Source organism: Taeniopygia guttata, chromosome 5, assembly GCF_048771995.1.
Source record: "Taeniopygia guttata chromosome 5, bTaeGut7.mat, whole genome shotgun sequence".
Taxonomy (NCBI): Eukaryota; Metazoa; Chordata; class Aves; order Passeriformes; family Estrildidae; genus Taeniopygia; species Taeniopygia guttata.
The window spans coordinates 48,636,011-48,657,796 of NC_133030.1; the positions used below are offsets into that span (position 1 = coordinate 48,636,011).

General features: G+C 40.3%; 1 protein-coding gene across 2 annotated transcripts in view; it reads right to left on the minus strand.

Moving 5' to 3' along the window:
* Positions 1-21,786, minus strand: part of CCDC88C (coiled-coil domain containing 88C) — a 97,071-nt gene that overhangs the window by 16,627 nt on the left and 58,658 nt on the right. For both annotated transcript variants that reach the window (XM_030274863.4, XM_030274862.4), the window contains exons 12-20: positions 19,944-20,088; positions 17,130-17,311; positions 13,916-14,053; positions 11,441-12,511; positions 6,132-6,259; positions 5,121-5,262; positions 4,339-4,527; positions 3,793-3,954; positions 2,350-2,627 (exon numbers count right to left, since the gene is read on the minus strand). In XM_030274863.4, coding sequence (XP_030130723.4) covers positions 2,350-2,627; positions 3,793-3,954; positions 4,339-4,527; positions 5,121-5,262; positions 6,132-6,259; positions 11,441-12,511; positions 13,916-14,053; positions 17,130-17,311; positions 19,944-20,088 — 2,435 coding nt within the window. The remainder of the gene's footprint in view (positions 1-2,349; positions 2,628-3,792; positions 3,955-4,338; positions 4,528-5,120; positions 5,263-6,131; positions 6,260-11,440; positions 12,512-13,915; positions 14,054-17,129; positions 17,312-19,943; positions 20,089-21,786) is intronic.

Sequence of the window (21,786 nt, forward strand, 5' to 3'; positions counted from 1 at the left end):
TCAACTATGATAAAAAGTATGCCAAAAGGAATCCAGATAAATAACTACCAGGCAGCATATTATGGTAACATAATAATGCAGCTTCCTGCACTATGTAACCCTACAAAGCAAGGATTCTTTTCCCAGTATCTCTGCAGGATTAGACTTCTCCAGACTAAGCCACAAAGAAATGCTCAAGGATGTTAATCAACTGCAGCGACAAAGTTATTATCTTCCCTTAGTAACATGCAATATGTAAAACAATTTTAAAACTGCAGAAGAAGCCAGCCTTTCTGTGTTCACTGAGACCATCAGACAGACACCTCAAAGTCAAAAAACAGCTATTAATGGTAAATAACCCTAACATACTAACTCTCCTCTTCTTGCTAAGCCAAACCCACACATCTGTGGTTTGCTGGGCTATGACAGGCCATTTTACTGCAGTTACAAACAACCCATTATTAAATCTCCACTGCAGTGTTAATATGTGCAGAACCAAAAGAGGTTTAATGAAGTTTGCTCAGGTGCAGAAAATATTCTGTGGTTAGAATGCAGCACAGTGAACTACACAAACCTTTGGGACCATGGCTGTACAGGCTGCTGGACGTGCACAAGCTAACTAAAGTTACTGTGGATCTTCCTAGACAAGCTGCAGTCATAGGTTTGTATGGAAGTGTAACCTTGCCTTAAGCAACAGAACTATGATTACAGTGCTATCACCAGCTGAGGAAAACCAATCACCTTGGAGTTGTGACATGCAAAACCCATCTCCTAAACACCACACAAGAAAACTTCTTGGTTGCACTGAGCTGCTCTGGGGAAAGTTTAGCAGGTGGTGCATTCTAGGCAAACTCAAAAGTGAAATATTCTATCTTAGCAGTTAAAATACCTTAGTTAAAAAGAAGAAGCTTAAGAAAACTTCTCTTATGCTATTCTTTCACCCTTCTGTTTCTCAGCAGCACATGATGAAGGGAGAACAAAACATGCACTAAAAAAGTAGCTTGTGGCTTTTTTCCTGACAACCAAATGGATTCTTTGGACAAATCACCTTGATAAGCACCTTTTAAGACTGATCTGCTGAGGAGGATACTGCACACTTAGTACTGCCAAACTCAACCTGTTTTGAATATAGAGAAGGCCACCATCTGTTCCCCTGCAACACCTCTCACTGGAGTCACATCTCAAAGAGTCCAAACTGTTCATGATTACAGTGGTGACCCGAGCACTTACCTCTATAGATAACCTATTCTTTGAATACCACTTTTTCCTTAGGCTAGAGCTGCTTAGTGTTTGGTACTCATCAAGCAAAGAAAGAATACAGCAAACTGCCTTAACACATTGCAGTGTAGTAATCTCAAGCAAAGCCCGAATCAATGAGAACCATTAATCAGTCTGAGAAAGACTTGGTAAGCAAGAGCAGTGTCTGTGTAATCACTTTACAGCTCATTTAGTTGACAGCCAAGCAGCTGTCCTGTCACACAGCCCCATAGGGTATTTTAATCACAATAGTTTACTTCTGTACTTTATAAAAATCTAACACACATTGTATTTGCCAGCTCCTTAGTCTGTGGGGAAGAGAAGTTTAGCACCAGTTTTAAGTCCACCATCAAGCAGCACTGAGCTGCTCTGAACCCAACTCATGATCTTGCACAGAAATTAAACCCAAATAAAAGTGTTTTGAGGAAAATAATTGAAAATATATAAGAGATGTTTGAGAGGTTGGCAAAGCAGCATTTTTGTAGTAGTACATTATGTATGTTGTTCAATCCATGCATAATTGTCAGAAAATGACAGATTGTCAGTTTACTGATTTCCTAATTCAACTGAAGGTACTGAAGCAAAAGCTTTAGACTACAAGAACTACAAGAAAACTAATAATACATCATTATCTCATCGTTAGGTCAATACAGCTTCCTACAGAGAGCCTCCTTTGTCATGATATGGATGCCATGAGGTCCAATGATTGAAATTTCTCAAGATACACACTACACTCACATATAGGTGACCTGCAGACTTCATGGTTAGAAGAGAGACTCCACACAGTAGCACTGGAGAATGTTTTTAAGGCTGTATGTTGTTATAACACAAATCCTTAAATGCAGTAGAAGCATTTACTCTACTTCTGACAAAGCATCCAAGCTCATGCTTGCTGAGTATCACCAGAGTCACCTCTGTTCTGCCACCTTTAGAGAGCTAAAATCTAGAACTTTGCAAATATTTTCATCTAATGTCCCTATGACAATAGGAGTGACTAGGTACTTTTTCAGGGCAACAACTTTGTAATTTCTGTTTGTATTTGGAGATATTTAAGGCTAAAATTGTAACATAGGCACATTCTCGCTACGCTATACCCCTGAGCAGTGAGCGTACCTCTCACGCAGACCTTTGTGCTCCAGATCCAGGGTTTTGTGTAATGTTTTCAGGCAGCTATGCTGATTTATTAGCCTTTCGTACTCCACAGACTGCCGTTCATGCAGTGAAGCAAGGTGTTCATGGTCCTGAAGCAATGACTCGTACTCAGCTTTCAGCTGCTCCTTCTGCTTCAGTAGATTTTCATTCTCGTTCTCCTTGGCTGTCTGCTGATTTTGCAGTAAAGCATTCTGGGCTGTCAGTGAAGCACTCTGGGAGCTGAGAGTTGAATTTTCTACCTAAAGTTTTGCAAGTAAAAAGTAAGCATTACTTATTCATATCTACTAGTGCATACAACAAACATTTTGTAGCAGCTTACATCTGTATAGAGTTAGTCAAGAATGCCTACACTGACTTGTCAATTTAAGACATCTATGTACAATTGGCATCATTTTGGTATTACTGTTGGCAGTATACATCACCTAAAGCTATGCTGTTAGTAGTATGAAAATTATCACAATAATCTCTAAACTGAAAAAACACTGTTTTACCAGAAGCTCTTGAGCCCAAAGACCAAGATGATCTGGAATACTCACAACTCAACTGCATCTCTAACAATCATGATCAGAGTCAAAAGTCACCCTATTTTTGTGTACAAGTAATGAAACTCAAGTTCACTCAAACTCAAAAACGTTAACTGCCCCACTGTATATGTGGACAACACTCCTAACACAGTGTACTTGAGCAGTACTCCTAACGAGTCTGGTTTCAGTAAAGAGATGGTGCACTGATTTTATATGTTGCTAATATAATTTAATCACAGGTGGGAAACAATGAGAACAAAAAACCCCCATTTCTCCATCTCTGAACATGCAGGAGGAAAAGCTTGAAAAGTGAAAGTCACGCAAGAGAAACAGAGTTAATCCAATGTTGTCCTTTGAAACACATATTTCTCTCAAAGTAAGTTTATTTCTTTTTTAAGTCAAGTAATTTTTAGGAGTATCTTTCCCACTGGCAACTTTTACATTTGTCTGAAAGTCTGAAAACAGTGAGTGGAGCTCATTGCTACAATGCCTATGGGGAATTGACTTGTGTCCTCTTTCCATTTTTGCTGAGCTCTTTCACAGGCATAGCATTGACACAAAAGCAAAGACCAAAGCTTTTCTTTATTACAGAAGTGTAGTTTCTGGAATAACACATCTGGATTTTGCTGTATTAATTTTAATTTATTCTCTCTAAATAACCACCTTCTTGCTGAAGGTAGCTACCAGACATTAGCTACAGACCAAATTTCCCTTCTCGCTTGGAGAAATTCAGACCTCAAACTAAGCTCCACCTCCTGGGCCTCATCTTTCCATCATTACATCAGCCTACCAACACAAATTATTTCATTAGCTGTCATCTCCTCCACACTACTGTAATCAAATCCAACCTCCTGGCACAGAGGCACAAGGATGTTCTGACCTGGAGTTTGGCTGTCTGTGTCTGCAGGGCAGTGTTATGCTCCTGAAGGAAGACATTTTGCTTCTGTAGTGTCAGGATCTGATTGTTGAAGGAGACATTCTGTGTTTCCAGATGCTTTAGCTGTTCCTTAAGCAGCTTCTTCTCAGTATGCAGGGCTGCATTCTGAAAGAGAGATGGCATTGAAGGGGTGATAGGAAGAAAAGAAACAGCTGTCCTGATTATTTGGAGTCCTATCAAAGATGAGAACCAATTAGTGATGATCATTCTGCAACAAAGGCATAAAAAAACCTCTTCCCAGCATTAAATGAAGGTAAGACAGATGTCAACACACAGGATTACTCCCTGCAAAGATGGGACAAGATAGACACAAGACACATGAAGCACTTAAGTCCCATGCAGTCCTAAGAGACACCCAAGGAATCTGGTAGACTTGGGTGCTCCAGAAAACCTACCAGATTCCTTTAAGCTCAAAAATCTAGTTTCCACCAACCCACTCAAGAGCACAAGAGAAGTCTATGAGCTAAGAGGAGATAGGAGAAGGCTTACATTCCTTTCCAGTTCAATGGCTCTGTCCTTCAGTTTCAGCAGCTCTGTGGTGGCCTCTTGGTGCCCTGTTTCAAATTTCTCATTCATTTGCTGGTTGGCAATGAGCTTCTCTGCTGAATTCTTCAGTGACTTCTGAGCATACTGCCCATCCTGCTGAGTCTGCTTGAGTGCATCAAAGTCCTTCTTTACCTACACAGTCAACAAGCAACAACCTTCAACACTGGAATAATGCATTAATAATGATGGGTTATATCACTCCTCTCTTGCACTGTACAGACTTTCAGAGATTTAATAACCATTACCCACTTCACAGACAGGGAAGCTGAGACACAGACAGGTGGAAGAATCTACATCTCTTGGGCTCCAGTCAGGTGCCTTTAGACTCGAGCTCACTGTCACCTAACAAACAGGCTGTTCTTGGGGGGATGTTTCAACTGCAGCCTTCCTCAGCCTATGTTTCCACTAAACAAGGCAGAAAAACGCAGCCATGCCAAAGAAAAAAAAACATGGGAAAACTGAACTGCAAAGAGCAATTACCCAATAAAACCCCTCCTGACGTGCCCCAGAACAATTTTTTTTTTTATTAATTTTGTGTCATTACATAGAAAGGGAGAAAAAAAAGACAGTCCAGTGAAAAAATGGTTCTTGGGAAGGATGTGTATAGGGAGGGGCAAGGAGAACAAAAAAAAAAAGGAAATCAAACCTCAAGCCAAAAAATCCCCAAGCATGCGAATGTGCAGAAGTACAGTGTCAAAAAAATCAAAATTCACTTAAGCTCTTACCATATTTAGATCATTCTGTAACTGCTGGTTCAAGTTCAGAAAGTCTTTCGCTTGAGCCTCCAGCATTGCAATCTTCTCCTCTTTCACAGCTAGAGTTGATTTTAGTGCTGATTCAGTTTTGCTTTCAAGAACCTTGTATTTTCTGAAAAATATGATAATAGCTTTCCAATATCTGCCACTAAGATATGAGCCACCATTTAAACAGCAGACTTCACCTTCACTTTGTTCCCAGTCTCACTACATGTTAAATTATACATGTGTGCTTCTTCAGGAAAATTATTTCCTCTATTACTGCAGATTGCTACCGATATAGCTGGGGAATTCACTTATGAAAAATCCAATCAACTTTAATAGAGATTAACACCAACACAGTTCTACAGAAATATCAAAGAGTTAAATAACTTGAGAGAAAGTAAGTTTCTCTCTTTCCCCCATAATTACACTGCAGAAAACTCTTCTTATGGATCTTTTGAAGATTCTTAACAAGAAGCAAGACCCACAGTTTGAAGATTCCTACAAGATGGGTATGTTTCTCTAAGTAGGTCTTACCAAGAAGCCAATATACACATCGGTTGTTGAGATTTTCTGTTCATTACTATAGGACTTATAAAGGAATTCCTTGCAATTGGGTATTTCTTAGGCAACATCTGTGTTTGTATTAAGAGGTATCTGAATCACCAATTACATGAAGTAATGGCAGACACTGTTTAATAGACACTATTCTACATGAAGAGAAATACACACTGAAATAGCTACCCAGCTACTCTGCTGGGGAGTAGAGAGGAACTGTAGTAACACTGCTAGTATGGAGAGAGAAAATGGCATTTCTTCCTTCCACCCAAGAAAATGTTTTGCAAAACTTACAGTATGCTGCCAAGCTTGCCTCAGAAAAATGGGGTTTATGTCCAAAACTGGGTAATGGCAAGGAGGCAGATGAGAACCAAAAAGAAAGGCAAAGGGCTTCAGTTAGGCTGAATCAAAAGAATGACTAGAAGAGCTCAGTCTCCTTACGTGTCATCATTGTCATTATTATCCTCCAGCAGCATCTCTTTGTTCAATCCCATCTTCTCCAGTTCCTGACTCAGTTTGTCCAGCTCACTAGACAACTTTTGACTCTTCAGCTTCTCCAGGACCAAATCCTGAAAAAGCACTAACATGATTAGTTGCTATGCAAAGGGTGGTGGTATTATCACTTTACATCTTTTTAAGAGTACTGAAAAAGTCATTGGATAAAATCCTAGTTTCAAGTAGGTCAGCTAAAATTCTTCATCAGTGACAGCTGAGTGCAGAATTAAACTGATTGGTTTTATTTATAGGTCACTTGAAATAAATCTGCAGAATGCTTCTTTTGGCCTTTGTTTCACTCACTGTACTGAACTACTTCTGCCAACACTGGCTTTGTGCCTGCTTGCTGAAGGAGGGAATGTGTGGGCCAGGGGACACCACCCCATCTCTGTGGCACACAAGGATGTGTGCAGGTCAGGGGACGCCAGCAGAGGGAGTTCCCACCTCTCAAGTAGGACAAAAAGCCCTGCCAGCACTGGTACACACACACAGGAGCAACAGGACTTCAGTATGGAAGTCTCCTGAGGTATTGTGGCTATGATGTTATTCCCCTTGGTAACAGGGTCAATAGTGAATAACTGTCATGGTTTGACACGGAAAGAGAATTTTTTAGAAAGAAGAGGTTCATCCCGTCAGGGGTCAGGTTTAGATACTGACACTTAGAGTGACCAATTGAAAGTAGACACGCCTCTAAGAACACAGAGGGGTTAAAAGCGGAATTCCCAGGAGGACTCGTCCTTCTTTAGTTCCGGTCATCGCATGATACAGACCTCCCCTGCCCAGCCCGGGCTGGGTGGGGGAGGGGAGCCATGCGGCCTGCACAAGTAGGCCAGGAAGTAAAGAATCGGAACCGACTGGGTCAGCTCCTGCAGATGGAAGGGTGGAGAAATCTGGGATGTCTCCGTTCCCCCCCCCAGAGTCTCTCTCTCTCCCAAGAGAGAAAAAAGAGACTCGGTGGTTTTATCAGCAGTTCGCCGCAGGGAAAGAGAAGAGCGAGGGGGCCACAAGGTGCCCAGCCGGGCTGTGGGAGCTGGAGCCTGGGCAGCGAGCCATCTCTGGGAGTTGGGACTTTTAACCCTTCCTGAGAAATGAAGGCTTTATGAAATATTACTCCTCCTGAATTTAAAGAAAAGAGAGACAGCTTGAAACCTCAGATGTTTAGAGAAGAAGGTTAGAGGCAAATGATAGAGTGGCTTTTTGGCTGGACTCTGCTTGCTTACCATAGACTGAACCACTCTTTCTTTTCAAGAGAGACTGCATTTTAGAAGGATGCATTGGTAAGCCAAGAGACCTTCTGCAGCAACTACCAGTTTTAGAGTAAACAGAGAGAGAGCTGAAGAGAGTGTGAGGATGCCCTCCATCTTCAAGAAGAAGAGAAAGCGATCTCTGTCTTTTAAACCCTCGGCCCCAGGGGAAAATAAAAAAAACTCTAATCCCGAATTATAATACTGGACTGTTGTTCCTGGTAGTCCTTGGCAAAACATCCTTAAAGGGGCCCTATAAGCAGTCTCTGTCCATGCCCGGTGGTGAGAGCACTGTGACATGGAGAGAAGAGGGTCACACTGGCCAGTGTGTCTGGGCAGTGCCAGGTGTGACATTGGAAACACAAAAGGTGGCAGTTGTGTTTCCTGGGGGTCTATGGTTGCAAGAGAGACTCCTCTCTTCCCCGATGGGCTCAGTATTGATTATATTAAAAGGTGAAAACTTAATTAAAGATCCAAATAAGTCTCGCTGGAGTTTGGTGGAGTTGAGTGGAAAGAAGAGAAATGTTTTGAAAGGTTTTCATTTCGAATTTTGTGTGTTTTTTTTTCTTTCCTTTCTTTTCCTTTTATAATAGTAGTAGTGTAATAAAGTTTTTTCCTTTATTATTAAGTTTAGTCTGCTTTGCTCTGTCCTTGATCACATTTCACAGCATTTGATTAGTAAGTTGTATTTTCATGGGGCGCTGGCATTGTGCCAGCGTCAAACCATGACATTTTTGGTTCCCTGACCGGGAAATCGAATTTTGAGTAAGATAAGATAGTAATAAAATGAAAGCTGTGAGATAGGATCAAAAAGGAACAAAAGCAAAATATGAATTTAATTAAATGTAGTTTTGATAATTATTTTTTGTAATCTGTATTCTCAGAGGCGAAGGGTGGAGTGTCATGGTTTGACACGGAAAGAGAATTTTTTAGAAAGAAGAGGTTCATCCCGTCAGGGGTCAGGTTTAGATACTGACACTTAGAGTGACCAATTGAAAGTAGACACGCCTCTAAGAACACAGAGGGGTTAAAAGCGGAATTCCCAGGAGGACTCGTCCTTCTTTAGTTCCGGTCATCGCATGATACAGACCTCCCCTGCCCAGCCCGGGCTGGGTGGGGGAGGGGAGCCATGCGGCCTGCACAAGTAGGCCAGGAAGTAAAGAATCGGAACCGACTGGGTCAGCTCCTGCAGATAAAAGGGTAGAAAAATCTGAGATGTCTCCGTTCCCCCCCCCAGAGTCTCTCTCTCTCCCAAGAGAGAAAAAAGAGACTCGGTGGTTTTATCAGCAATTCGCCGCAGAAAAAGAGAAGAGCGAGGGGGCCACAAGGTGCCCAGCCGGGCTGTGAGAGCTGGAGCCTGGGCAGCAAGCCATCCTTGAGAGTTGGGACTTTTAACCCTTCCTGAGAAATGAAGGCTTTATGAAATATTACTCCTCCTAAATTTAAAGAAAAGAGAGACAGCTTGAAACCTCAGATGTTTAAAGAAGAAGGTTAGAGGCAAATGATAAAGTGGCTTTTTGGCTAAACTCTGCTTGCTTACCATAGACTGAACCACTCTTTCTTTTCAAGAAAGACTGCATTTTAAAAAAATGCATTAATAAGCCAAGAGACCTTCTGCAGCAACTACCAGTTTTAGAGTAAACAGAGAAAAAACTGAAGAAAGTGTGAAGATGCCCTCCATCTTCAAGAAGAAGAGAAAGCGATCTCTGTCTTTTAAACCCTCGGCCCCAGGGGAAAATAAAAAAAACTCTAATCCCGAATTATAATACTGGACTGTTGTTCCTGGTAGTCCTTGGCAAAACATCCTTAAAGGGGCCCTATGAGCAGTCTCTGTCCATGCCCGGTGGTGAGAGCACTGTGACATGGAGAGAAGAGGGTCACACTGGCCAGTGTGTCTGAGCAGTGCCAGGTGTGACATTGGAAACACAAAAAGTGGCAGTTGTGTTTCCTGGGAGTCTATAGTTTCAAGAGAGACTCCTCTCTTCCCCGATGGGCTCAGTATTGATTATATTAAAAGATGAAAACTTAATTAAAGATCCAAATAAGTCTCGCTAGAGTTTAGTAGAGTTGAATAGAAAGAAGAGAAATGTTTTAAAAAGTTTTCATTTCGAATTTTGTGTGTTTTTTTTTCTTTCCTTTCTTTTCCTTTTATAATAGTAATAGTAGTAGTGTAATAAAGTTTTTTCCTTTATTATTAAGTTTAGTCTGCTTTGCTCTGTCCTTGATCACATTTCACAGCATTTGATTAGTAAGTTATATTTTCATGGGGCGCTGGCATTGTGCCAGCGTCAAACCATGACAATAACACACTGAGTTTCTGACATATGGTAAATTACTGCCCAAAATTTTGGAAGTGTAACTACATTGTAGAATGTAGAAGAGAGAGGAAAGCTCTGGACACAAGGGCTTGGTCACTTATTCTGCTATCTGCTGATGCAGCCTGGTTTCATTTACATTTCTTTGGGAAGAAATTAAAACAGAACCCAGCAAGGAGTCATACAAGGAGAAGACTTGGCAGCTCTGAACCAGAAGGTGTATTGGGACAATGCTTTGCAGTTATGCCAGTAAAACAGTCTGTGTGGAAATGACCTGGGGAAACACAATGCCAGCCTGCATTTCTAAAAAGGACAAATTTTTTTTGGTGCATAGCTAACTGTGAAGATCCCTACCATTCAAAATTCTCTGAAATACAAATGCACCATAGAGATCTACATTGCTTTTGTTTCTGCTAAAGTTTTCTTAAACAACACATGAAGAAAGAACAAAAAAGCTACTGAAGAACTTTAAATAAAAAAATATTATCTTGAATATCAAACAGAATCAAGAATAAAATTTTATAAAAATACTTTGTTAAACTGTAGGTATTCAATAGTCCTCTGACATCACAAGTTTAGCCTTTAATTCATTTGTGTGGCAAGGTAAAAAACATGGTTAAGGCCAGTGCCAGTCCAGTGATCTGTAAACAGGTCCCTTCAACATCCATGAATTCCTTCTGCAGGATCTATAGTAACTGAGGAAAAGATGATGGGCTACTGTATGGGTCTGCACCACTGGAAATCTGCAAAAGTCTGAGAATTGAAAGATTACTGGAGAGCCTTCTCAGAAATTATATTGTTTTAATAATTTTTAAGGAAATTTCAATAGAAACAACTTGGAACTGTGTCAAGTGTTTCTGACAGACTTTATTTCTCCTCCTCAAAATTACACTCATGCTTCAAAAATTGAAATAAAACTAAGCCTTGAAGTAAGTGATTACTTACTGTGTTTATATTGCTAAACTTATCTATTTCACTGAGCTACTGCAGCACAACCCTTTTTCCATTTAACAGTCCTTCTGATGCTGGCAGGACAACAGCAGCCAGGACAGGCAATGAGAGCAAGTTGCAATAATCTGAATCTGCTCATAGGCCACTTATAAGAGTGCCAGGTTCTAACACACACATCCTCAGATTGCCAATGTCCTAATGCTTGGTGGAGGGAGAGATCACTGCTGCTTAGCATGCTCTCACTCAGCAGGGAAGCATTTGGGGAAAGATGCAGTAAGGTAGCCATAAAGCAAAATCTTGGTACAGCTGGTTTAGGTTGATCATTTGGGATGGTTTTCTCTCTTTCAGAACAGGGATGTCCATGTGTCCTCAGCAAGTGCTAGAAATTTCTAGACCTGAGAGTCAATCTCCCCTGCTGGGGCTCTCAAGTTAGCAAACAATTTTGTAGTCACACTTGGAGGAACTACCAAAGTCTTTGGTTAACAGGCACCACATTAGAGTTGTTTCAAAATTTAAATTCTGCATTAAAAAAAAGACGTAATTTTGAGACTCTGGACACAAAGTGGCCACTGCACAACTACACCAAGGGCAGTTCTTGGCATGTTCTACTTTCCAAGGAAACGCTTTCAAGTGACTGTTGTTAAAGATGTGAAGATCTCCTGTGGGACAGATATATTCCTGTTGTACTTCACAGAGCTGAAAAAAAAAATAGAAGCACAGAATCCAGCAGAACTATTTTGCTTACCTCTCTCAGCGTAGCTAGTGTTCTCTTATCAATTGTAACTTGCTTTAGTAGGTCTTTATTGTCCTTTTCAAACTCTTTCAGTTTACTAGATGACTCTCTAAATCGAGCAATTTCCTTTTCTAGTGTCTTGTTTTCCTTCTCAACAACTGCTAGCTTTAGCGTACTGTCATCCAAAATAGCATCTTTCAGCTCCACTTGCTGCCAAAGCCGTTTTGTTTCTTTCTCTAGCATTTTTTTGTCTTTTTCTAGCTGAGACATTCCTTGTTCTAGGGCTTTGTTTTCCTTTTCTAAGCTCTCTAGCCGTTTGGCAGAAACCTTTAGCTCTTCAAGGTTCCTCTGGAGGACCTGATTTTCACTCTCCATTCCTTGAACTTCTTTTTCTAATTCCTGGATCTTTTTACTGCTGTTCTCCACAATTTGCTGAAGTCTCTGGTTTTCAGAACTGATACTCTGATAGCTTAGCTCTAGCCTCTCTGATTTCTTGTTCATTGCTTTTAACATTTCCACATTCTTTCTTAAGTCCTCTTTCTCCCTCTCCAAATCTTTATTTTCTGCTTCTATTTGTGCCATTTTTGTGCTGGTAAATCTCATGGTCTCTACCACTCTTCTAAGCTCCAGATTTTCTTCATCCAATTGCTTGTTGTCCCTTTCCAGGTCACCAAGCCGGATGGAAATATTTTGTAATGTGTCCAAGGATTTTCTTAGTTTCCTATTTTCCACTTCCAGATCGCCATTCTCTTGCTCAAGAACTTCCACTTTTTCTGTCACTATTTTCATCACTGCTGCCTTTTTTGTGAGCTGTTCATTCTCCCTCTCCAGCCGGTGGAGCTCTTTTTCCATTTCTTCCACTCTTTCCACTTTTTCTCTAACCTGGTCAAAATCCTTTTGCAATTGTTTCTTCTCAAATTCCAGCTTGCTCAGTTTGCTACTCGTCTCAGTTACTGTTTCATGAAGGATTTTGTTCTCTTTTTCAATATCTTTCACTCTTGCCTCGCTGCTCACTTGCGATCTTTGTCTCAGGGATAAGACAACTTGATTAAGGTGATCATTTTCTTGTTTAAGGTCCTTTATCTACATAAACAGTTGTGCAAACATTATTCATCTACTTACAAGTGTGGTACAAATTAGTCCTAAAGCAGAGAGATGACTGTTAACAAAATCATATTCATTTAATCCAAGACAAAATTCTCAGCAAATTATTGACTTGTTAACCAAGAACCCAAACTATTAAAAAAAAAATTATTTTAATAAATTAAAAACTCTGCTATATTCCTGCTACCATCCAAGAAGGCTGGGGCAGAAGGAAAAAGCAGACAGAGGACCTTCAGAAAACACCTTGGAGAAAATGTTTTGTTACAAATCATTCTTAATAGAGAGTACCTTTCTAACTAGGTTTACCTTCATCTTGGGGATCTGAAGACTGAAATTATCTCTGGTAAGGTGCCAGGAACCTCAGAATACTTGAAAATGTAGACCAGTTACAGATGTCCTTAAAGACACACTTCCTGTAAGGACACTACACTTACCCTGCTGGTCAAATTTCAGCTGATGCAATTGCAATTTAGACTGCAATTTGCATTTGATTATTATGATCGACAACAGCCACACAAATCAAAAGGGACTAGACCTGAAAAAAATCACAAACTACTCTTTTTTAACAACTGGGAATATTTCTGGTTCCTGCCCTACCTTCAAACCATCTATTAATTCCTGCCACAAAGAGTCTGTATTTGTTCTAACTAAAATACAAGGCTTTGTTGGTAAAGTGCAGTTTCCCAAGTGGAAGTCTGGGTAAAAATCCTTCAACATGAAAAGAACTACATAAATAAGACATTTTGCAATTTAATTTTCACCTCACCAAAATTTAAGAATAGATTTTAATACAGATTGAGAATATTCAGACCAGTCTCTAATGATCTGTGTCTGTATTTTTTTCATCTGTCAAATCAGTAGATGACACTTGCACAAACCTGTAATAAGAGTTTTCAGGCATTGCACATGAACTACAATACAGTGGCAAAAGCTGAAGGCAATTAAAACGTCACTCCAGAAGAAGTAAGTATTTTCTCAGCATCTCTTAAACAGAGCAAAAAGTTTGGCTACAGAACCTCAACCAAACCAATCATGCCATACACGTGGTGGAAGACCAACCTTTAGGAACAAAATGAGGATTTATTTGCATATCCTAAAACCAATTGGTTTTAGTAAGATCCAAGGGCTTTTTTCCCTCAAGGGCGAATGGCTGTTCATATAACGGTCTGAAGATTCCCTTATGGTAACAAGAACAGAAACCAGCAAAACATGTTGGGCTTTTACACTTGAAAAAGATTTTAACCTAGATTTGAACAAGTTCAAACTGCATTTAATAGCTCTCAAATTGCCTTATCTCCCTGAGAGAACCAGATGCTCTAAATGGCATCACTGAATTACCATTACTGAGCACATGTTGTTATATGACATTTGAGAAGTTCACACCTGTCTGTCTTTGTCGGCTTTTAGAGTCTCCATGACAACTTGTAGCTGCTCTTTATCTTTTATCAGCTCCTCACTCAAGGTTTCCAAATCTTGATTGCTTTGCTTCTCTTTTTCAATTTGATTTTGCAACTTCTCAATCTGTGTGAAGAGAACACACCAAAATACATCAACCACAGGACAAAAGGACAAGCACTTCAAGTCATTTTGAAGACCAGAGAGAAATGAGATGGGGACTATGGCTGAAAGATTAAATCCCTTTCTCCTGTAGTTACCAGTCTCAGAGAAGGGAAAGGACCTGCTGTGTTTTTCTCGCAGTGCTAAGAATCTTCTTCACCTGAATAATCCTGTTTCTTCATGCCTTTTAAGACCAGACCATATAAGGCACAGCAGTAAGAAGTGCTTAGTTCACCTGCCTGCTGAATGCCCTGTTGTGCTCCTGTCAACAGGGATTAAGTTTCTGGTGCTCCCCTTCCTGAGGAACTTGCCCCCTTCAAGCCTCTCCATCACTGATGGTCTTACTGTACCAGTGAATGCAGACAGTTATTAAGACACCTCAGTGAGCAACAGCACTAAAAAGACCAAAACACCAACATAAAACAGGAACAGAGGAAAAACACTAAAGCACTGGAGTGACCAAGTTTATGCTCCCACTCCCTATGTTCTGGAGGCCCTCTTTTCCCCAGCAGGTGACAATACTGTATTTGAAAGATTTGTGAGTAAGGCTCCAGTCCTACAACAAACAAAGTCTTCTGACTTCCTCATTTTGAAAGTTGTACTTGTAATACATGAAGAACAGAAAAGTAGTAGCTCTTCAATACTTAGAACTAAGAGGTTCTGGGAACTATACTCCCCAGATCAGGAAATAATTCCTTTTTAAGTTTGCTAAGTACTGTGAGCACCTACAGCTCTGCACAAGTATCAGCTCATTTTTGTTTTGGTATTATCAGCTCTGCCAACACTGAAAAAGTCAATGAAAGGGGTATTTAACTTAATTCTTACAAGTGGGAAATAGCTGGAGGCTGGGCTCTGCCTATGTCAACATGCCCCTCATTACAGGAAGTGTTTGAACAAGCAGGGGCTGCCCAGATTGGAGATAAGGAGGGCTCAGCAGCCAGAAATGTAACCATGTGGAGGTTCATTGGTCTCAAAGGATCAGTTCACAGAAGGCTGCAACAAACTCAGCAGCTCAGCAATAGCTGATCTTCATCTACACTTCCCAGTAAACTGGAGGCAAGTAAGACATTACTATTTACAACTTTTTTCAGAAAGTCAGAGACAACAGACAGGTACTTGGGCTGTTTGAGTGGGCCTGAAAGGAGGGGTTTCTACTACTAGCTCCTCTGAAAACCTCAAAGGGAAGAGAAGTAAAAAAGGGAAAAAATATGTAAGTTTTTATTTATAACATCTCTTCTTGTACTACCTGAATAATACTGTTTTGGCTACATGATCCCACCAACCACTAGATCAGCAGATAGACAAGCATATAGAAACAACAAGTTTTGAAAGTCTCAGACAGTGGATGAAATCTCAGCTCAGTTAAACAACTTTAGGGAGACAAGATTTTACAATGGATATTTCAGGGAAGTTACCAAAAGAATCCCAAAGACACAAAACATTTGAGAAAAATACTTCTTTATCTCTTGTCCTCTGACTTATGTGCTTGACTTTAACACTCCTCCAGAGCTCTTCCACTCTCCCCTGCCCACTGTAGCAAACATTTTGTAACAAATCAGAGTTTGCCTATTATTGCCCCTGGCCCAATTGACTGTATTCTAACTGAGGGGAATCACAACTGTTGGCACCAATACAGTGCTGTAACAGGAGGTGCCCACAGGAATCTGCCTGGGGCTAAGCCAGAGGCTGATCACAGTTGTTCAAGTGACTTAAATTGCAGTATACCACAGGTATCTGCTGAGAGCTTTCTGCGCCTCCATCTCCAGTTTTAGGCATGTAAATTAGAGCTGGATTGAACTACTTATACACAACAGGTCATAAATGGAAGTGTGGATGGAAAATTAGAGTGAACTGAATCTCTGCAGTTTTCCTTCTTCACAAAAGAAAGAAAAAAGAGCAGAACTGATCTCAACTTAGCAAATGAATCTTTCCAGAAGATGGAATGATCCAGCGCTGGACACTGCTCTCCCTAGCAGAGAAATGGGCTTGTTACAATCTAGGAATCCACAAGCAGCATTTCACATCTAGGTAGGTGCTTTCTACCCTTGTCCTTTAAGGGATTCAGCTAGCTCACAGGCAAGCCAAACACAACTGAAATCATTACATCAATGTCTCACACACACAGGTTACAGAAGTAATGGGAAAAGGAGAAATGAGCCTTATATTCTGGATAATTTATGAATGGCAGGAATGCAGAAAAATCCAACATGAAAATGTTTCATACTATAGAGTAGGAAGCATATTCTTCCCCAGCAGCACTTGGCTCAATTCATCAGAACTGAGCATTCAAGTAACTAGTCAGACAAAAATAAGGCTGGTAGTTGGAGGTGAACTGAGCAGTGTGTTTCATAAGGACAAGCACTGAGTTGGCATTTGAGCTAAATGTAGTCGAAGTTAATAACAGAGTGCAACACACTCTGTTATTTAAATAAATTTACAAAGTGATGACCCACATGTTTGTTACAAAGACTGAAAGAACTGAGATCTTTGCAGAGAGAGAGACACTAGAGAATTTATAACAGCTAAGAGGACAAGAAAAAGCATGTCCAGGACTCTGGACAACAAGAAAGACATTTAGAACATACTAAGCTGAATTCACCTGTGTAAATTATTGGACGTACATGTAAAAATCAATAAACTTTCAAAAAACAAAAATAGTTCAGTGGGACCATGGCTTCCTTTCCCAGTAGTGACTGTTGTGAGACAACAGAAAGGGACACAATCAACAGTACAATCTACCAGCGGCAAACAGGCACTGAATTATTTAACAGGAACTTTTATTTAACAGGAGCAATAACTTTTTCTTACAATGATGCACATAAGCAGGGACTGAAGTAGAAGGCAATAAATAAAATTATCAGAATTGCTTGAATTGCTTTAGAATGCAATTAAATAGACGGGACCAAAATCATGGTCACGCTTATGGGGATCACAGGTGAACTCCCTGAAAACTGTCATTATTTAGGAATGCTGCACATCCCTCTGTGCACCGTGTTTAAAAAAAACCTAAGAGCTCCATTTGCTCCTGTGAGCAAATTACCTTTTTGCTAAGTTGCTGATTTTCCTTTTCCAGTTCCACAAACTTTAGACTGCTCTCTCTGGAGGTCAAGGAGGCATCTCTCAGCTCTTGGATTGTGTTCTGCAAGCTCTGATTATCCTTCTCTAGCTTCAGTATTCGACTTGAAGCACATTCATTCAACTCGAACACAAAGGACTTTCTGGCTGTTGAAACATGAGAAGCAGAAGGTGGCACTAATCAATTCACCAATGTCTCCTTCTGAGGTGCACAAGATCTATTTGGATGAAGATTATTGCTGTCAGTCTTACAATTAGCTTGACTGCTAAGTAAATACTTGGTTAAAAACAGAACCCATTTTCACAGATAACCATTAATACCTTTAATAAACAGGGTACTATCTGAACAGCCAGCCATCTAAGAAGTTGCTTACTTTCTTAACTCTTCTTAAATTCACTTTATTCATGTTGGGAGTGCATCTAATGTTAGTAACAAAATATACCACAATACCATCTCCCACTTTCATCACAGGAAATAAACTGAGGCAGAAAGTAAACCCCTGGTAAGGTTTTGCTAGAACAGGAAGGTGGTGCACTTCCAAGAGTTAATGAAAACTCAGGTATGCAATCACATTCAGTCATAGAAAAAATTCTTACAAAAGAGAACTCCGGTGCTTATCTTTACACCTTCTTTATCAAGAGTATGCTAAAGCATAGAGAACAATTTACTACTAGGTATGCAGGCACAGGACACCCATCAGAATGCTGATCTGAGAAGTGTCTGAATTTGAAATCTCAGAACTAACAAAATTTATTCAAGTCTTACAACAAAGATGTTGTTTTGCTCAATGCTTGTAGAACAAAAGTCTCACTAGCTCTCAGCCTCAAAATCCTCACTGCTCTGGCAATTTCTCTGACCAGCATCTGCATAATTACAAGAGCAACCTTCTTGTACACATGAAATAATTGCTAGCCATCACCTCAAAACCACATTTCATATGAAATTGACTTTAATGCTGTCTTTAAATCTAAGAAAATGAATAGCTCCGTCTAAATAAGCACTACTTTAAGCTGGTAACTTTCTGAGATTGGTAAAATCCTGTTTATCTCTTTTACAGAGCATCACCTGGAAAGCTTTGGTCAAGTGAAGACTCAAGTACTTAACATTAGCTAAATCCTCCAGTTGAGATCTGTTCTGAAGCGAAGTCCAGCTAAATTACTTTTCCCCATGCTCATTTTTAAAATTATTTTTATTTTAAAATACCAAACTAACTGGTAAAATCTTCTATCCGCCACCTTTGCAGACTCAACTTGATATCTAGGAACAGGAGATTTTCCAGAAGAGTTTTGCAGTCTGACTCTATTTGTACAAACAAGCTGCATTCAGAACAGCAAAATGGCTTGAAATAAAACTTCTTACAGAGAATTACTGTAAATCAGAACAACACTTCCATGAAATAAAAGTCCAAAGTTAAATGTTCTTTTAAAAAAAAAAAAATCCACTTCCTTCACCATTTTATTTTCCTACTGAATACAAATTTATGGATGTTCTCAGTTCATCATTCTTTTTCTTTGGTTAATCAGAGAGTTTCTGAAGCTCCAGTGCTAAAATGATACACACCAGTGCAGTGCTAAATTACTCAAGCAAATTTTTAAAGTTATGTTTTATAGAAATTAGTAAATAAGAGGTAACTAGCATTCTTCCTTTTATTAGATCGATAGTGAAAGAAAATCAGGAAGGGAACAAAACTTTGTATTTTGAACAGACCATAAAATTTAGGTATTTTCACATTTTCCTGAAATACTCTTGATCAAAATGTTCAAGTTTTGAGAGAACTGTCTTTTCCCCCCACTAACACAATGAGCAATATCCTTGATTACACAGAAGGAGTAATAGAATGACATTAATTTTTCAGGCTAACATAATCTGCTTTGCAAGATTATTATTTAGAAGTAACAATTAACTAGCCATTAATCTTAGTGAAGAGAACTTGGATCCTAGACAGCAAGCAGACTTCAGAATTGGTGTCAGCCACACACAGCTGTTTTACAAAACAAAGCTATTCTAGACAGTTTCACTGGAAACTTAACATCTGCTTACTCTAATTTATTCCTTTGTCTTTGAGTTCAACTGTTCCTGGTTCACAAAGCCAAATACGCAAGTCTTAGCAAAATAAGGTGAATACTCAATACTCAAAGCTGCATGCTGAATTAGAGGAAATAGCTTATATTTCCCAAGTTCCACTTAGGAACAAATTATTTAGGCTGGCATAATAGACAGAATAAATGTTAAACAGAGAAATCAATGCTAAAACCTGTCCAGTGAAGACAGAATAAGCTATGTTTGTGATAGCTATGGAAATCAAATCAACCACTCAAAGAAAAAAAATCAGCCAGTTATTTTAACTGCACACATTTTTCAGCATCTAGTAAAAATAAATGACTTCAGCATACATTACTTCCTGGGACTTAAAGACCACATAACTGTCTGTATTAACTGTACTAAAGAATACTAAAGATCACAGACTCCACCCAACCATTCAGTTAGAAATATTCAATGTGACATTTCTGCTTTGTCATTTACAAAGCTTCATTTTTTAATTTTTATTAAAGTGTAATACTTAAAAGTCTCTCTCAGTGATGAACATAACAAAAGCAAAACATTTTGATGCCTTCAGAAGAGAGTGAAAGGAAGAGGAATACATTTCAGAAGTTAAAAAAAACAAAAACAAAGGTCAAATTAAGTGGCTGAATGAGGGAAGCTTTCCAGTCTTGGATTCAACTTCTGTTTATTCCAAAACAGGCCACAAACACCACAGCTACCCCAGGTGGTACTCACTGTCTGCAAGATCAGTGCTTTTAGACAGTTGTTCTAGCTCCCAGCCTAGGTGTGCAGACTCGTTCATGCTCTGTTTCTGTGCAATCTCCAAGACCATGTTCTCCTCCAGCAGCTCTTCAATTCTCTTCTTGTCTGTGTCCCGGTCCTGTGCAAGACACGCATGAATTAAAGCGTGTTCAGCTCATCTCCGAGATTGCAGGCTGAGCTGCTACAAGCACAGTGCATGTTGAGGGCAGAAAAATCTCCTTAAACACTGTGGTTTTATAATGAAATACATCTTCAGCATTAAGTGTTTGCTGTGGGCTACCTATATAAGCCACAGAAAGCACAGCCCAACTGGCCCTGTTTAGCACCAGCTCTGGTCCATGATACACTTGGAGACTGGGGAACAGCAGTGAAAACTTACTGGCTGATGACAGGGCCACTACAAGCCAGGACTAGTATGGCAGACTGGATTCAAGATGTCTCCAGAGCTAAGCTCTTCAAAAGCATGGAGCATCATGTTCTGACACACTGGGAATTCTTCAGATAGAACCTTGAATTATGCAGAGCTTCCACTCATCACATCAAACTTGGACACAGTTGTATGGATCAGCAAGTAACATCTGCCTCGTAATTTGAATTCTAACTCCTGAAAACAGACCTGGAGAATGAATCTATGATTGCTTCTTGTGACTGTTTGGGTCATTTGCTTTTGTGGGAACTGAAATGCTTCCTCAGTGGTTTTCAGCTTTTCAGAAACCAAAACTCAGAAATTCATCAAGTCACCAGAAAAGCATACAAAATCTCCAGCAACTTTGGAGAAGCTGAGCATGACATGACCTTTATAATATCCTGAATCATAGAATCATAAAATGGTTTGGGGTGGAAGGGACACTAAACATTATGTAGTTCTTGCCAAGGGAAGGGACACTTCCCACTAGACCAGGTTGCTCAAAGTCCTGTCCAACTTGGCCTTTAACACTTTTAGAGATGGGGCATCCACAGCTTCTCTGGGAAACCTCTTTCAGTGCCCCAACACCCTCACGATAAAGAATTTCTTCCTCCTACTATCTAATCTAAACTTACTCTCTTTTAGTTTGAAGCCATTCTCTCTTGTCCTATCACCACATGCCCTTGTAAAATGTCTTCCACCATCTTTCTCTTAGGCTCCCTCTAGGAACTGTAAGGCAGCAATTAGGTCACCCTGGAGCCCCCTCTTCTCCAGGCTGGAAAATCCCAATTCCCTCAGCCTTGCCTCACAAGAGAGGTGCCCCATCCCTCTGATATCTTGGAGACCCCCCTCTGGACTAATTCCAATAGGTCCACATCCTTCCTGTGCTGGGACCCCAGAGCTGGATGCAGCACTGCAGATGGGGTCTCAACAGAGGGAAGTGGAAGGGCAGAAACTCCTCCCTCACCCTGCTGCCCACTGCTTTGGATGCAGCCCAGGACACATTTGGCTTTCTGGGCTGTGAGTGCACATTGCTGGGCCATGTCCAATCTCTCATCCACCAGCACCCCCAAGTCCTTCTCAGCTGGGCTGCTCTGAACTGTTCATCCCCAGCCTGTGTTGATAGCAGAGTGCAGCACTTTGAACTAGATCCTGCTCAACCACATAAGATTCCCATGGGCTCACTGCTTGAGCTTGTCCAGATCCCTCTGTATGGCCATCCAATCCTTCAGGTGTGTCAATCACACCACCCTGCTTGGTGACACCTGCAAATCCACTGACAGTGCACTTGACCCCTTTGACAATACCATAAATGCCAAAGATATTAAGTAACACTGGTCCCAGTATGGATCCCTGAGGGACACCCCTTGTCACTGATGTGCATCGAGATTCAGTCATCCCATATAGTCC